Source organism: Lutra lutra, chromosome 6, assembly GCF_902655055.1.
Source record: "Lutra lutra chromosome 6, mLutLut1.2, whole genome shotgun sequence".
Classification (NCBI taxonomy): Eukaryota; Metazoa; Chordata; class Mammalia; order Carnivora; family Mustelidae; genus Lutra; species Lutra lutra.
In genome coordinates, this window is record NC_062283.1 from 27,562,020 (window position 1) to 27,579,540 (window position 17,521).

The following is a 17,521-nucleotide window of genomic DNA, read 5'->3' on the forward strand; positions in this document are numbered from 1 at the left end:
TACACTACACTTTCACCAAGATGTGAGGAAAGGGCTAAAAAGGGAAATCACTCATCTTAACAAGACCTCTGCACATATTTGGGATGGGAGAGAACAAATTCAAATCTTATGGGCTAGTCCTCTGGACCCAAGGTGACTGTGTTTGGGCTGGTTTTGCCAGATCTGAACTGACCCATGAGACACTGCAACTCAGAGAAATATTTTCTGTCACTCTGGCCTTTCCATGTAAAGAAATCTTTCAAATATTCCACTGAAGTGGGCCTCCTGAGCACCAAAAATTGTTATTTCAACTATCTTCTTTTGTAACTCTCAAGATATATTTACACACCCTGGAGACAGTAAAAGTATACTCTGATTTTCAAAAGTGCTTAGAGTTCATAGATATGTGATCTGTCTTCAAAAATCCTGAAGACAGGAATTTTTCAAATGAGGGAACTGAAGCTCAGATGGGTTTAAATGACTTGTCAAGGTAGATGCAACTAGTTTTAAAGTTAAGATATCTAACATCAAGGTCTACTGCTTACTTGTTTATATAGTGTAGGGCTGCTCAATGCTCAATCTTCATTTCATACATCAGTCATTGTCCTGGACATCAAGCACAGTGCTTGGCTCCTAGCATAGCTGAAAAATCCTGGGGGCAATCGAGTACAGGTGGCTACCTTCTCTGACAACAAATGCCCAGAATGTGTTACAATCTGATTCCTCCAAAGAGTCATTGCCAATCAGGTATTGACAAGTTCACAGTACATTAGAATCTCAGTTTGAGATAAGAGCAAAGCAACTGTTCTAAAAATAGCCACCAAAACATGGGCAGAAGATTGCTGTGGTCTCCAGAGAAAGGCAGTGGCTCACTTCCTTCCGTATACGCCATGCCCTTCCAACCACTTCTGTTTCTTGACACGACTAGTAACCAAGGAAGTTCTCTGGTGCTTCTTCTCCTAGACGTAGGCTGCTACAGTTTTCCTAGTGATCCTAGTAAAATCTTTCCTCCACCATCCTCGATTTTAAAGATTGACTTTTTCTGTGAAATACAGAGTTAGTGTGAAAACAAGTCATGCATAGAATGTTATCTGTCCCTGCTTTCCAATCTACCTTTCCTGGTCTAACTCTATACCACCTGTCTCCTGTCCTACCCACCTGCTTTCCCACATCTTTCCCCACAGCAATCGATCTGACTCTGGCAACGTTTTTTGTTTTTTCTTCCCCCCAAACAGGAAGATCTCTCAAAATTATTGTATAATCTGTGAAAAATCTGCTGTCCAGCAATAAAAATCAAGATTGGCTGATGTTTCAGTGTTCAATAGCTTTTAGAGATGCTAGACAATTGGGATACTAAACAGAAGATTATGTGGTATGTAATTCCAATGTGCAGGATTTGTAAGCAATAGAGCTTAAGAATCGTGAAGGATGAATCCTGATAGGTCTGCAGACTCCCAAATTTACAAACACCACCTTAGCTTACAACTTTCCTAATAAAATGCAGTAATGTATAATACTAGCAGGGTTGTTGTATGTGACATGCAATGTAAGCATGAGGCCAGCCTGAGAAGCAGAGGCTGGTGTCTACTAGATACACTGAATGGCTCAGTACTTCAATTCTGCTCCAGTCCCTCAGCCTGCAAGGTTCAAATCCATGCTTCAGTAAAACTTAACTCCATATCGTGGTCTTTCTAGGTCACTTTTAGACACCAAATAGTGTGAATGTTTAAAGCTGTGAAGTGCTGTGGGTCTCCAAAGAGCTGTCCCTCATTCTGCTGAAGCCTAACCACAACCTAATTATTGTCACCTTTCCTTTTTTACTCTTTAATTTGGCTCCTAGAAAATTTAAAATTACCTGCATGGCTTACATTTGTGGTTCATAGTCTATTTCTACTGGATGGTGCTGTCTTAGACAAAACCCATTAGCTTCTTTAAACCTTTGCTTCTAGAGAGAGGATAAACATGCTAAAAGTTTGGTTTGAGGCATTGTTTCTAAAAATGAGCCTCTTCTTGTAGATATCCCATCAGTCAGTGTTATATAGTTGAAGGACTGGTAAACAAACAGTGTGCCTCCCGCTACGGCTCTAACTTCGCAGCACAGACCTCTATGCTTGGCATCAAGAGTCCCATGGCTCTGATGACGTCACGGCACTTAACTTGCTTGACTTTACTGGCCTTTATTCATTTTTAATATCTCCAAAAATATAGGAAAAAAACCACTTACAGGTTCTGAGACGGTGAATCCGCTGCTGGAATGCACAGGTATTTAACCCCCTGTAGAATAATAAAAATAAAATAAAAAGATGATACTTAGTGGAGAATACTAGTTAAAGGAACTGTTTACTCAGATCAAAAAATAAAAAGTAAAAAGGAGAAGTTTTTCCCTCATCCTTTGTTGCCAAGGAACCAGGGGAAACTTTTTCATTAAGGTTCCTGGTTATTTCCTTGACCGTGCATATGAATATTCATGCTCTGGCTTGCAAACTGTTTGTAGGCTTATATAAGGTTTATCAAAAAAGTGAAATAATTGAGTGCTTTCCAGTAAGTGTCAACAAGTTTCAAAACTATCATTTCAGATGCTTGTTTACATATTCAACATTTTAAAAAAATCTATTTCATTTAAGATCCTAAGTGACCAAAAAGGAAGCACTTTAAGTAAAATCCTTAACATGATGACTAAATTACAATGTTATATTACAGAGTATTCTACATCAAATTTTAGTAATTGGAAAATTATAGTTTCCCTGATACATTATTGGGAATTTACACATTCAAAATATCTTGATTTATTTTTTTAAAGATTTTATTTATTTATTTGTTATAGAGGGAGAGAGAGAGAGAGAGAGAGACAAAGTACATCAGGGGGAGTGGCAGGCAGAGCAGGCAGAGGAAGAAGCAGGCTCCTCGCCGCCTGAGCAAGGAATGCAATGTGGGACTTGATCCCAGGACCTTGGGATCATGACCTGAGCTGATGGCATATGCTTAATGATTGAGCCACTGAGGCATCTGTATTTTGATTTTGCTTGTTTTTCAAAAGAGTAAAAGTTTGTGTACCAAACTCACATTTTTTTAAAAGAATGGCCTAATTTGAAAACCAAAAAATGAACTTCATATAGGTCTCCATAAAAATCTATAAAAAATGTCTGTGTAAATTCATGCTATAAAAAGCCATGCTAAATTTAAGTTTTATTAAAAACCTGGTTGTTTGGAGCACCTGAGTGGCTCAGTCAGTTAAGTGTCTGACTTCTCAGGTCATGGTCCCAGGGTCCTCAGATTGAGCCCCACATTGGGCTCCCTGCTCTGCAGGGAGGAGTCTAGCTGTCTCTCTGCCCCTCCCCCTGCTCATGCTCTATCTCAAATAAATACATTAATTAATTAATTAGGTAATTAATTAAATATATTTTTTAAAAACCTAGTTGTTTCTTCTTCAGAGGGATTTATAGTTCCAAAGGTCTTCAATGTCATGTAAAAAACAAAATCTAGAAATCTCAGCAATCTTTGCAAAACAATATGGTTCTGTGAGAACTTAGAGGAACCATTTTTAAACCCTTCCTCCTTTGATAGCCTAATCTCATAGGATCTTGCCACCATGTCATGAAAAATAAGTAGGGGAAGAAACACATCAAACACTAAAAATTAACCAATCTAAGAGAGTTAATGAAGGAGAAACATATAGAAATATATAGACTACCACAAGTACCTCAGCAAATAAAGTCATAAAACAACTTGTCTTTTAGAATTATTTGAATTTTTTTGCAGTTGATCATTAAAATTTTATTGCTAATTCATATGAGGCATTTCTGGGGTGTATTTACTAATGTAGTCTAGTAAGGAACATCCAAATTTGCGGCTGCCCCAAACTCTTCTAGACCTCCACACTTTGATACTTCAAGACATTGTGAATTCTACTTTTCCAATACAGAATCCGTGTAAACTACATTTCTCAATCTCCTTTGCTATTAGGGTGTAGACTCAGGACCTGGTTTCATCACATGACACACCTACTTGAGGTGGATTTGGAAACAGGACATGGGACAAGTCAGATGGGTAAAGAGCACCTGCTTGGCAGGTGCAAGTGGCAGTAGAAGCAGGTGGTTCTGGGGGCAGACGTGGCAGCAGATCTCACCAGTTGTGTGATGTGGTCTGAGTGTTGTTCCTTTACCTTCAGCTGAAAGTCTGTTTCTCCAGCTCTTCTGAGAACATAAGCTCTCAACTATCTCTTAACAAACAGGTTCCTGCTTAAACCAGTTGTCTCCCACTAAGACCTAAAAGATAAAATTCCCCTCTGGGTCTCCTAGTATTAGGAGAGGTCAGAAAAAAAACAAAACAAAACATTTTTCCTGCTTAATTCATATACACATACATTTTTTTTCCCCAGCTCTGGGTCAATCATTACATCTTCCAACAAACTCTTGAAGATGCGTTTTACTACTGCTTCTCCATGTGAGAATACTTTACATGAGACCTAACAGGTTTGAACATGTCAAGGGTAAAGTTTAAGGATAAGCTGCCGGACTATGCTCCTCCCGCATTCAACCTTCACTTTGTCATCCCTAATTGCCTCCTTCTGTCTGTCCTCATTTCTTCCTGGACTCTGGGCACTGGGCTCTGTTGGAAATAACAAGGCAGTTGTCTGAAGTTCTAAAGCACCTCCAAACCCAGAGAGGTATTAAAGCAGTGATTTAAAAGGAAAGAAAATGGAAAAGGAAATGATACTGTAAAAAAAAAAAAAAGTAATTTCACTACTTCCCTTCATCAGGGTCAAGCAAGCTTATTGGTATAGATACACATACTGATCATTTCATAAATCTGTCACTGGAATGACTCATTTACTTTTTTTCTTTTACTTTTAAGTGAGAGTTGGCCATGGATCAGGTCCAGAAGCTTATGAAATTCTTTCCTCCCACACACTTCCTCCAATTCAGACCAGAACTTCCAGAGGGATGGGAAGGATTCTCAGGTTTCCACCCTCCCTACCATTGTGACTGTCACCTGGGTAACTTAAATCAATCAAGAATGCTGAGGTGGTTCCCCTCCAACATAGGATAAAAATGCTTGCCTGTCACACATGCTGATGGACAGCCACTTAATCCTAACAGAATCTAAAATCACCCCAGGCCATACGATGAGAGGAAAGAAAAAAAAAATAAAAAAGAAGGAAAGGAAGAGAATGGGCTAGAAGAGGCGGCTTAATAGCTCTTAGCTTATTAAGAGCATTCACCATAAATTCCAATGGCAGTGTGATTGGAAAGCACCTCACTTCCTTCAGGTGTTCCCTGAGTGGGGTCCCATTCCCCTTTTTGGTGCCTGATGAGAAAAAGAAAAGGCTGCTGGCCCCATATGGCAGGAGTAAGATGCAGGAAGATGGCAAAGGGTATCCCTCCCTTCAAGCCCACAGATTGATGAGGAGGCAACTTTCAGCCATGCTGGGCCCCTCACCCTCACTAGCTGGGATGTGCATGTGGCAGCTACAGCTTCCCATCTGTGAAGCTTCTAAGGAGGAACAAAGTAGCTCTCAGCCACAAGTTTGGGGATCCCCTACTGTTAAGGAAGGACAGAGAAAATAGAAAACATAAGATCATGTTCTGTCAAAAGTAGAACAACAACAAGAACCTTCCTTGCCACATAGTAAACACTAAATATCTGTTGAACAAGGTGAAAACCAATTAACATGAAGATCACACTACAGGAATAGTATACAGGAAGAAAACTATCATAAAGTGCCCATGCCTGGGGACCATAAAAATAAGAGAGCTGAACTTTCAGCCATGACATAGGAAGGGCGCACTGCAGGCACATGCTCCAGACACCAGCCTCCTGCCTGTCCATACTGCCAGAACTTGGTTAAGAATCAGCTCACCGTGATCTACAATAAGAAGGGAACAAACTATGCAAATACAGTAAAGAAAGGAGTCAAAACTGTCAAAGAGGTTCAGCTGCTCACTGCCCAAGAACATCTATTTATCTTGGCTTAGTCATTAACAAAGCACGAAAAGTATCTTTCTTGCAGGCCACAGACTGCAGAACATACAGTACCTGAAAAAAGTCTTCAGATGCCTGCACATGTGTACAATTCATGGCAGTTAATTACTAATTCAGAAAGCAGCAAGAGTGCTGACAGCATTAAGGACCTCAATGCTACAAGCTGGAGAGACTTAAAATTGTCCTAGTATTAATGGAATCCCCCCCCCCAAAATCATTCTCTCATATTGAGGTTTGTAGAGACAGAGATATGGGGCAGGATGTGTTTAGCTAAATTATGGAAAACATGACAAATGAAGCAAAAAAGTAACAGATTTTATTCTAGGACAAAATTCTAGAACAATCTGAAAATCATAAGTAATAAAAATAACAGAGGGGAGGTGGATGTGGAGATGAGTGAAATAGGTGAAGGGGATTAAGAGCACATTTATCATGATAAGCACTGAGTAATGTACAGAATCCTTAAATCACTATATTGTACAGCTGAAACTAATATAACACTGTATGTTAACTATACTGAAATAAAAAAAATAACAGCAATGTTTCCATTCCTACAGGATTTGCTATGTGATATTTGCTCCTACATATTACCTCTTAAACTAAAAAACAAACAAACAAAAACCCAACATTAAAATTATCTTCTTTAAAAGAAAATTATTACATAGATAAGAATTTAGTACTTTTCATGATGTTCCAAAACAGTGATTGGTGGAAAGCCAATTAATATTAAACTTCATGGAGCTAGTAAGTGTCAAGTTACAGATTTTCAATTTAGGCAGCTAGCCGAAGAATACAAAAACCAGTTTAGCTAAGGGAAAGGGCTCAGTCTATGCTTTAAGACTGTCTTGATTTCTAGGAGGGACAAAGAATGAGCAGATAATTTCTTCTGACTACATGGCATTTTAAATGGCCTATAACATCCTGAGAATGCTATTAATACTGATAAGGTGAGGACCAGAAGGAAGAAAAGGCAAAGAATTAAGAAAAAGGCTCATATTTACACTGACCACATACACACTGAATATTCATAATAACAGGCAACACATCAGTTAGTATTACATAGTGTGGAAAGACATTAGGAAAATACCAGAAAGAAGTTAGATTTCAATGGGATCATCCAAAGAAATTTTGGGGGGTGAAGTTTTTAGGTTAGGTTTTGAAAGAGACAACAAATATCAATTGATTGAAAAGAAAGTTAGAAAGTATTTCAGAGATTCTTCTTGCACAAAGTTTAAGGCTTTCTAAGTCCTTATTCTCAAAAGTTCTAATATTTTTCTGTTTTCTGTTTCAACAAGCATAGTAACCACCAAAAGTAAGGTTTTTGCCTTTCTTTGGGGCTGAAACTAAAGATTACACTTAAAACGATACATCGTCAAGTACTTGAGAAACAGGGGCAAGATTCTGATTTCAGGACTAGTAAAAAGATCAAACTCTCGCTTGTTTCAAGTACAATTTCTAAAATTCACTGATCTTTTCTTTCTGAAACATAAGTAAGAGGCTTCTGGAGAGGCTAGCTGACATTCTACTTTTCTAAAGAAAAGAAAGATCAAGGCCTTCAGAATCTGTTTTCTCTCTCTCAAGAAAACCAATAAAATCAGTTTCTGCAAGGACTTATTCACAACCTAAGAGGAAACATGAGTAGGAGATAGAGTTACTAAGAGGCCAGAATCAGGAAACCCATGTGATGGAAAAGTTATTTTAGCTGCTAATAAAAGTGACTTGATCTTGGATCTTGGTTTCTCATCTGATCCCATCCAAATACCAATAGCAATATGGGTGTACAAAGGAGGAGTCTTCTGAAAGAGATGACATTTTTTCTTTGACAGTCACATTTATGAAGTAACAGAGTGGCACGCTGAAGTGGGCTCTGCAATTCCTACACATGGAAATCTATTAACACTGATAATCTAATGCCCATTAATGAATTAAGCAAAGTAAGCTGGGGACCCCACTTAGACCTAATTCCCAAATTATCCAAAAATCTGACTCCAAAAAAGAAACAAAATTAAAAAAGAATTAAGTTTGATCAGAAGCAAGACCACAGTTTATACACCACTATAAAAAACAAAAGTCTCTCCCACTTGAGACAATCACTCTGTACTTTCTATTGTAGTAAAATATACATCACATAAAATTTACCATTTTAACCATTATTAAATACACAGCTCAGTTGCATCATGTATATTCACATCCTCATCACCACCACTCATCTCTAGAACTCATCTTCCCAGATGGAAACTCTGAACCCATTAAACACTAACTCCCATTAACCCTTCTCCCCATCCCCTGTAACCCCCAATTCTACTTTCTATCTCTATGAATTTGACTACTTCTACACTTTTTTTTTTTTTTTTTGACAGAGATCACAAGTAGGCGGAGAGGCAGGCAGAGAGAGATAGGGAGGAAAGCAGGCTCCCTGCTGAGCAGAGAGCCCAATGCAGGGCTCTATCCCTGGGATCATGACCTGAGCCGAAGGCAGAGGCTTTAACCCACTGAGCCACCCAGGCACCCCACTTCTGCATTTTTATATAAACCTAAAGGCAGGTAATCTGAAAAAATTAGTCTAGCCACACTCCTGAAGGTCATAGACCAAGAGATGGCAACTGCTGACTTGAAATTGCTCAGATGTACCTGCAAGGTTTGACAGCTTTACATTTCATGGAGTATCTCACTCCAGAGAAAGCACAGAAAGATCTCCACCTAGGCTACTATATGGATGCCATGTACATGGATGCCGAAGCCGGTACCTAGCCCATGGAGTTTGATCATTATTTCTCCTCAATTTAAGAACTTTCACATAGCCAGTAACATTTTTTAAAGGGAAAAAGTAGAATACAAAATTTTACCTGTAGAAAGATTACCTCTGGAAAAACTTTTGTATGTCTGTGGACTAAGAACTGGAAGCAGGCATAAACGCAAAAAAAAACAAAAAACAAAAACAGGGCTCCTGGGTCGCTCAGTTGTTAAGCATCTGCCTTCAGCTAAGGTCATGATCCTGAGGTCCTGGGGTTGAGTCCTGAGTCAGGCTCCCTCTCCAAGGGAAATCTGCTTCTTCTGTCCCTCATCCCACCCATTCTCTCAAACTCTCTCTCTCTCTCAAATAAATAAGATCTAAAACAAAACCAAACCAAACCAGGTAAGGTCTAGGGGGTAAGATTCTTGATAATCTCCTTTTTTGTTTGTACTATAATAGAAATCTCATAGGAATTACTGTAGAAAATCACCACAGAAGATAAATACAGTCCTTGAGTTGTGCTACATAACACATGTTCTGAGTCTAGGCTCTAAACTGAAGATGCATTTTCTTCAGGCACCCATTTGCCACTGATTCTTCCTGCACCAGCTATATTTAGGAAACACTACTACAAATAACAACTTCCAAGAACTCTGTGGTACTTGATGGGGTGGGGAGGGGTGGGAAGGTCAGAGTGGAGAGACAAGATTTAGCCTTTGGTTTGATTTTGTGAGAAAAAATGCAAATGAGAAACCTCCAACACCTGTTGGCTTCTTTCAGGTTAGTCAAAAAACGACATACATTTGACTTGTCAGATCAACAGATGAGGACCCAAATGCTTATTTTTGCTCAAGTTATTTCAATGAAAGGCTAAAGCAGGCATGGTCAGCACACTGAATTTCCTTGAGCCAGCATGGGTGGGTTATAGGAAGGTGGTGAGGGAGATTCATGCCAGGTCCAACCTACCACTGAAAGCCCTCTTCTGTGATTTCAGTTGTGTCTGGCACCCTTGATGTATTCAGTGTGACTCATGAAAACAGGGCCAATTTCAGCAATCTCTCCAAACCAAGTAATTCTATAATATTACTTAATGAATGTTAATGATAAATGACCATACCAAAAAAATTACCATGATTGAAAACTGATGCTTGGAAATCAGGAGAAATCAGCAGTAGCTACTTCAGAATCACAAGCTACCACTTGTTAAAGATATAAAGGTAAATTTGCCTCAGCTGCTAAAACATATCAGTGGATCCATCCTGTCTGCAAAGTAAAGATCCTCTTCAAAATCCTTCAGCACTTGTCTACAACTCACCTCCCAAGCTCACCTCCACCAGCTCACCAAACTCCAGGTACCTGGCTGCCTGAGAATCTCTCCAAATGTTCTGTACTTTCCTGCCCACTCCTTCCCAGGATCTCTTCTTCTCCCCCGTGTTTGTTTCCTCTGGAATACCCTTCTCTTTCAGGACTCCTCCCAGGGGCACTCCCTTAGTGGAACCACACCTGATGTAACCCATCAGCCCTACCCACAGAGCTTTCCCTGACATCATCTCCCTCCACCTCAGGCTGGCTCCGGCTCCCTGTTCTAAATGCCCTGACACCACCCCACATGGCTGGCACACAGATTCCTGGAAGATGCCAGCATGGTTGGCAAAAAGGCCCATGTTTAGGGGCGCCTGGGTGGCTCAGTGGGTTAAGCCGCTGCCTTCGGCTCGGGTCATGATCTCAGGGTCCTGGGATCGAGCCCCGCATCGGGCTCTCTGCTCGGCGGGGAGCCTGCTTCTTCCTCTCTCTCTGCCTGCCTCTCTGCCTGCTTGTGATCTCTGTCAAATAAATAAATAAAATCTTAAAAAAAAAAAAAAGGCCCATATTTACTGGGACACAGTCACACCTGTTCATCTATGTATTGTCTAACGCTCCTTTCATTAAAGGAGAGAGCAGTGTACTGTCATAAGAAACTTAGGACCCACAAAGCTCAAAATATTTACTATCTGTCCCTTGATTTAAAAAAAAAGGGTGCCTGGGTGGCTCAGTGGATTAAAGCCTCTGCCTTCGGCTCAGGTCATGATCCCAGGGTCCTGGGATTGAGCCCCACATTGGGCTCTCTGTTCAACGGGGAGCCTGCTTCCCCCTCTGTCTGCCTGCCTGCCTCTCTGCTTATTTTTGTCTATTTCCCAAACATAATGGGGGGGGCGGCATCTTCCTTGCTCTGTTTTAAGGATTGGCTGGTCAACATTCCACAGACTTCCTTTGGGGGCTTTCATTCCTTTGAAAGGGCAGCACTTCACCAAATCTTCCCTCCCCCACTGCTGCCATTGAAAGCAATCTGATGGTCTATTTTTATTTTGACAGCTGCATCCTCTTGCACTGGGCATAGAAGGAAGTCCCAGGCCACCTTCATTAGAGCCTGAGTAGGACTCGCAAGGAGTGAGTGAGTGAGCACTGGCTACCAAGGAGGCCAGAGATCCTTCCCTCACTGGGGTCATTAGGACCTCAAGATGACTGGTTGAGGCTATTCAACCACAACACCACCACACATGCAGGAGCAGCAGCAAGAGAGGTTTCCATGAGAAAAGGTGGCTAGCCTCAGTTTAAAGGAACACTTAAAAAAACCCAAATACTTGGAAATGTTATTTTGACTTTGTTAGCTACAAGATCATTTTTGTTCTTTAGGGCATAGTATCAGAGCATTCTATAATGCAGTTTAAATTAACCATTTACAGTAGATTTGGAATTGCTATCTGCTTGGGTGCTGTGGGGCTGGTCTCCTTGACAAGGTATTTCATTAATTTAATGTAAGGTAAAGTCCTTTTGGACCAGTTCCACCACTGTTAAGCCCCAACTGCTTTAAAAACCAGTACACTCTGAAACAATCTCTGTACTATTGTGCTTAGGAATAGTTTCCATAACCAGAAGGCTCACTTCAAGGTCTGGGCTCAGCTATGTTTGTCTGAGATGCCTTCTCCATGATCACACAATATCAGAAAAACTATCTCTTTGCAACCATTTAAAGGATAAGAGGACAATCCAAAGGCAGTTTTCCCACATGTTCTCTTCCTTCTTTGGCAGCTGGCTGTGCTTTTCACCAAGGGAATCTTATGAATTATCTCCCTTTAATTGGGGAAAAATCTGAGAAGCAAACAAGCATGTCCATATTGGTCCTCAAGAGAAGGAGGCTCTAATTCAGATTTTAGGTGCATCTACTTCTTTTCCCTCACTAGTGCTGTATGCAGATATGGCTCGACTAGCTCAAACTTTGACCATGCATTTCGTTTGTTTTCCCATTAGAAAAGCAGATTAGAGCTAGTTGAAAATGCCACTGCTCAGTACTGACTGTTGAAACTCAACATCTGTACTAATTGTGGTGATAACTGAAAGGAGAAATAATTTCTCAATTCAAACCCAGGGCTTGACAGCATCCTCTGCCCCAGGACACACACAAAGGTCTACAAAACATGTCAGGAGTCAGACCACAGAGAGGGGGAAGCACTTTAATGAGCAGTACAGGCACGACGTGTCCACTTAGCCTGCGCTGAGATGATGACACTAGCTAGGTGCCACTGCTTTAGTCAGTTTGGATCACTGCTTTAGTCAGTTTGGATCACTTCCCTTGCAGCTGTGGCAGGCACAAGGTCCACCTGCAATGCCTACCAGCAATGAAGTATTAGGAGCACCTGAAAATGGCAAATTTGCTTAAACCAGTCTTCAGTAAACCAAGCTACATTTAAATCATTCTTTTTCTTATGGCTAAAAACAACAGCACCTACAGAGCCATTGTACCCTGCTTTAGGTCGACCCATGTTAAGGGTTGACAGCCAAAGAATGGCCAAACTGCATTGTATCTGCACCAGAGCTCCTTCTCTCCAGCCCTTCTGTGCCCTGGGGTGCCCCTAAGGGGATTTCTGTGCCTGTCTCTTCTGAACACTGAGCCCCATATTACTTCTCTTTGTATTTTATTCCCAATCCTTACTACAAGGTAAGTAAATATCTGCTGAATCTGAAGGAATACCTCCTAATTTAGCCAAAAAGAGAACTGAATATGGCCCCACCCTTACACCACCACGGTGACCACCTTCTCCACTCTATAATCAGCCAACTTCCACACATCTTCTATGGCTCCAGGGCTTATTTCCCCCTTCCTGACCAGCCCGGAAGGGCTGCTCCAACTCAAGACATCTCTCTCCACTGAACCAAACCATACTAGTCCTACAAGGCTGCCTAAACACCCCTCTTTACAAATCCTTCCCCAAATTCCCCAGTTTATTAACCTAAAGATCTTGTATAAATGGACAGAGATTTTACCCTGTGCTTTAGCATTTATGGGCAATTTATGTAGTTGTGTCAATGCCTACTATCACTCCAGCTAAAGCACAGAGGGGAGACCATGTGCTACATGCTTTTTCTGAAGTCCTGGTTTGGAGATACCAGGAGATCTTGCCACTGGTATATTTCCCTTTGAGGAAAAGGAGGGATGCAAACAAGGCAAGCCCACTTCAGAAACACAGTCCTCAGCACACAATGTGCTCAGGACTTGATTGCACGGGGAGTCAGGACAAGATGGACAAGACAGGGCACTCTGCAGGAAATATTAAAAAACAAAACTGGGACTTGAGTTAGAGAAAATTTTAGCAGGAGTGTTGTATAAAAGTCCAGTTTTGTGGAGAGGCTGGTCAGTAAGTTTGAGCACTAAAGAGAAGGTCCACACCTAAAATGCATAGTACTCTAGAAAGCCAGAGAAAAGAAAGATTAACATAGATCTGTTTCAATTAGAGACAAAAAAGCACTGTTTCCTCTCTAGAATCAATGAGGTACTAGAATATTTCCAGTCCCATTTAGTCCATTCATGCTGGAATTCTGGTTTTAGAACTCCATTTGCAAGTGAGCTTGTCACAGAAGGGTCAGCAGCCAGATGGAGCTGTATTATGCACTTGACTGCCCACACACATGTAACTCAGATACAGCTTGATTCAAGAAAGAGTGATTACTAGACAGTTTTCGATACCTACCATAATCATTTCTATTTGAGTCATTTCTATTTAAGTCTGGGGTTGGCTTCAAACAAATTTACCTCAACACATGAAAGCTGCTGCAAGACTTTGGTATGGTAGGTACCACTGATACTTGGGTGGCATCAAAGAGACTTTCTTAGAGAGGTGAAAACAACCGGGGTTCACTGGAAATAGTTGTCAATCTGAAAACCATGGTCAAACAATGATTTGTTTTCGAAGGCCCTGGACCTCGATAGTGTGATGTTTTTTGCAATGCCAGTAAAATAACAAAAATCATCCACACTGGATACAATGGCCAATCCAAACAGGAAACCTTGCCCAATGCTTCAAGTTGCATCACTAGGGAATCTGTGAATCTTTAAGAAAGGACATAAACTCATTTAAGTGAAACAATGAAGTAGAAGATAACTGATACCAAAAATAAAATCTATACAGTTGAAAGGTTTTTCTTGGGCTATCTTCTCCCTTTTAAGATTAAGATGATTGAAATGAATGGTTTATACCCCCTGATCATGGGCAACAAGGATGCAACTTGCCTAATGTCAAACATGCACATATGAATGCATAGGGAAAACTGTTACCACAGAACCCATTCTGGCCAAACCTGAACAACCAAATGCAATCTACTAGTCACTACTACAGACACCAAGAGTATGGCCACCCACCTGCCTACCTTCCTTCCCTATCTCCCTTCATTCAAAGAGAAATTATGAAGATACTTCTATTGTGAAAAATAAATAAAAATAAAGACAAAAGTGAAACTTATCCTTCCTACCTTCTTCTCCCATCCTATTCCACTTTACGATTCTGAGCAATCTAGTATGGTCCTTCTAGACCCTTAGCTGTTCATTTACATGCATATATATATACCCACAGAAATATATAACTAATATTTAGTTTTACATAAATGGGATATTATGAATATTATTCTACAACTTGCTTCTTTTGCTTAACAATTACCTTTTCCCTGTGCATACATATAAACCTTACTCTTCTTTTTGAATTGCTGCAGAGTATTTCTTAATATGGATATATCATAATTGAACATTACCCTTCTGCTGAATGTGTGGGTTGGCTCCAATTTTTTGCCATTACAAACACAGTTGCAGTGAACATCATTGCCCATACCTCTGTGGGTATAGGATGAAACATGTGGCTTTCATCAGTTATCTCTCCTCTTAGGGGAAATATGCTATGAGAAATGTGGCCTATAGCTCCTGTGATTTGAAGGTCATGAGCAGGGTGGGCCCCGGGTCCCAGGAGCTGAGGACTGACATGGGCCGCATGCAGAGCTGGGGGTGACACCATGCAAGTCTCCTGTGTGGCTGCCAAAGGAGGACCACAAGCAATGAGGATCTTCCTCCTGAACCAGAACACAAGCCCATGTACCTTGAATGTTCTCCCAGCTTTTCATGATCTGCCTATAAACTCCTTAAAATCTGAAACAATGCCTCAACCAACTCTGCCTCCACTTCAAGCTTGCTGCCTTGGCTGTGACAAACCTTTTAACTTTTCATTCACTGTGTCTTAGATATACTTTCCTCCTTGTAGGACCAAGCTTCTAATGCAAACCAAAGGTAGCTGAAGGATCCTTAAGAAATCAATCAGAAAGTCACAGAAGTGTCACAGGGGATTCTTGTTTCTAACTTAGCAAGAGGTTAATTCTGAACTAGAGTCCATTTGCTAACACTCACTGACATGGGAGGAACGGAACAAACAACCCACATAAGTGAGGTCGCATTGCATTAACCAGATCCTCTGGCTTCACTTATTACTCATGGTTAATAAATCATTCTTGGTACAGCTCTTTTTTCACACTCCTTAATGAGCCACAAATGACCAAAGATATGATTTCTCACTTTGGTATGGAGCTGAAAATGCATGTGGCTCTCAGTTCATCAGTAAGCATCTGCAGAGGGGCTCCTGTGTGCCAGGCCCAGGTTGAGTGCTGGGGAAGACCAAAGAAATCCCAATGTGGCACCTGCCTGCAGTGAGCCTGAGGTCAGCTGAGGACCTTGGACACAGGCAGTGAAGAGCTAGTTCATCAAACAGTGGTTAAATGGCCATTCAATACATTATAGAAGCTGTCAGAGTGTATACAATTCATCATCCAGTTAAGAGTACAAACTATAGCTTCTCTATAAAATATTATAGAGAAAAGGGAAGAAGTCCTGAGGTTGGAGGGTACTGGGAGTGTCCTTCTCAGAAGAAGGAAAGCTGGGGCTGAGCTGTGAAGAAGGGTAGGGCTTAGGGAGGCAAGAGGCTAGTAGAAGAAAGAACACACAGAAGCATAGTTTCTTATACTTTAAATACCATTTAGCACCTTGGTTCTAGTTTGCTTTACACTTGGGAAACCAGCTAAACTTTTGAGGTAGTGAAATGGGGTGGGTCACCAGACAGACATACAGCAGATGACCAAGGTCTGTCAAGGAGGCTCTCAGTCCCCCAGCATTCCAAGTAGAATGAAAATATCACCATGGTGAGAATTTTCTCATAAATAAGTGGCTAATGAAGACAGCAGTGTAGACATGTAAATAACAAGAAGTTTTAGAACCAGAAGACATGACCAACTATAAAGAAAACTAACAGAATTAAATTGTGAGCTAGGGCACCTCAAAAAAAAATGTCTTTAGTGTTAAAGGAAATACAAAATAGAACCATCAAGAATAGGTGCCTTCTATGGCAACATCTTTTTCTTTGGAAAAAAAAAAAAAAAACTTTGGTGGTTCAAAGTATAAAAGTCAAAACTTAAAATGGAAAAAATATATAGCCAAGCTGAACTCAAGTTCAAAACCTACCTTTTGTAAACATACAATACCCTGGTTTGAATAGATGCATATAAACTACTGTTTTTTCTATTTAATCCTAAAATACACAACATTTAAAAATTTAAATTATTTGGAGAATTAGTCCAGCAAAGGAATAAGAATACTTTTTAAAGCATTTTTGTTGATAGCAAAAAATAGTTTTGTTTCCTGCAGGTGCTCTGGTTAAATACACAGAATGAAAAATGAAACAAACTCTGAAATTTTTACATTAGAAAGATAGAGTTTTGTTTCTTTTTTCAGGGGAAGGGAGAAATCTTTCATTGCTCAATATTACTTCCTCAGCACCTATAAACAATATAGGGTTCCTGATATGAAAAAGCACCATCGTTGTGACAGCAATTTTTATCACCCTACAAATCTGGAGCAATCAGTAGGCACTGAAGACACACTCACAAATAAGGAAATACCCCAGAAAAAGCAAGCAACCCCCCAAACCAAGTCTTAAACATAGAAAGAGACAGAGGTTTTTTTTCCTCTTAAATATTTTAATTACAGTTCTAGACTTAATTCCAATGTGAAATTAAGAAATGTGGCAATTAATTTTTCCACCTGGTCCTGTCACTTGTTGGAGGTGATATGAGCAAGTCACCAGGTCTGATTATGCTGTGAAGGAACTAGAACAATGCTATCTGCCTTGCTCGGCTCTCAGAGTTCTTAGAGGATTGAAAGAGATTGGTGTGACTGTCATGGATTCAGAGCTCTACCAGAAGTCATATCTTGGCACGACCAGCTTTCTTCTGGTTGGAATGCCACTGACCAGATTTTTCAAATTCCCAGTCATTTCCAAAAACCCAGTCAAACGTCTCCAAATTCATGTGGCAGAGGAAGGACCTTATTCTCTGAGCTTCTATAGCCTCTGTTCCTACTTGACCTCTAGCACTGAGGGCCTGTCCTAAGCCAGAGCTCTTCCTTCACTGGACTTAATTATTAGTCGTATTTATAACATATCCACAATATATATCTTGTTTATACTCTAAGGGCTTCACCGG

At 40.4% G+C, this 17,521-nt stretch overlaps 1 protein-coding gene across 5 annotated transcripts in view; it reads right to left on the minus strand.

The window, feature by feature from the left end:
• The window catches only part of DUSP22 (dual specificity phosphatase 22), a 68,256-nt gene that overhangs the window by 20,786 nt on the left and 29,949 nt on the right, over positions 1-17,521 (minus strand). For all 5 annotated transcript variants that reach the window (XR_007128077.1, XR_007128076.1, XR_007128075.1 and 2 more), the window contains one exon: positions 2,204-2,253. Coding sequence is in view for 2 of the 5 variants with exons in the window: in XM_047733190.1 (XP_047589146.1) it covers positions 2,204-2,253 (50 nt within the window). In the remaining 3 variants the exon portion in view is untranslated. The remainder of the gene's footprint in view (positions 1-2,203; positions 2,254-17,521) is intronic.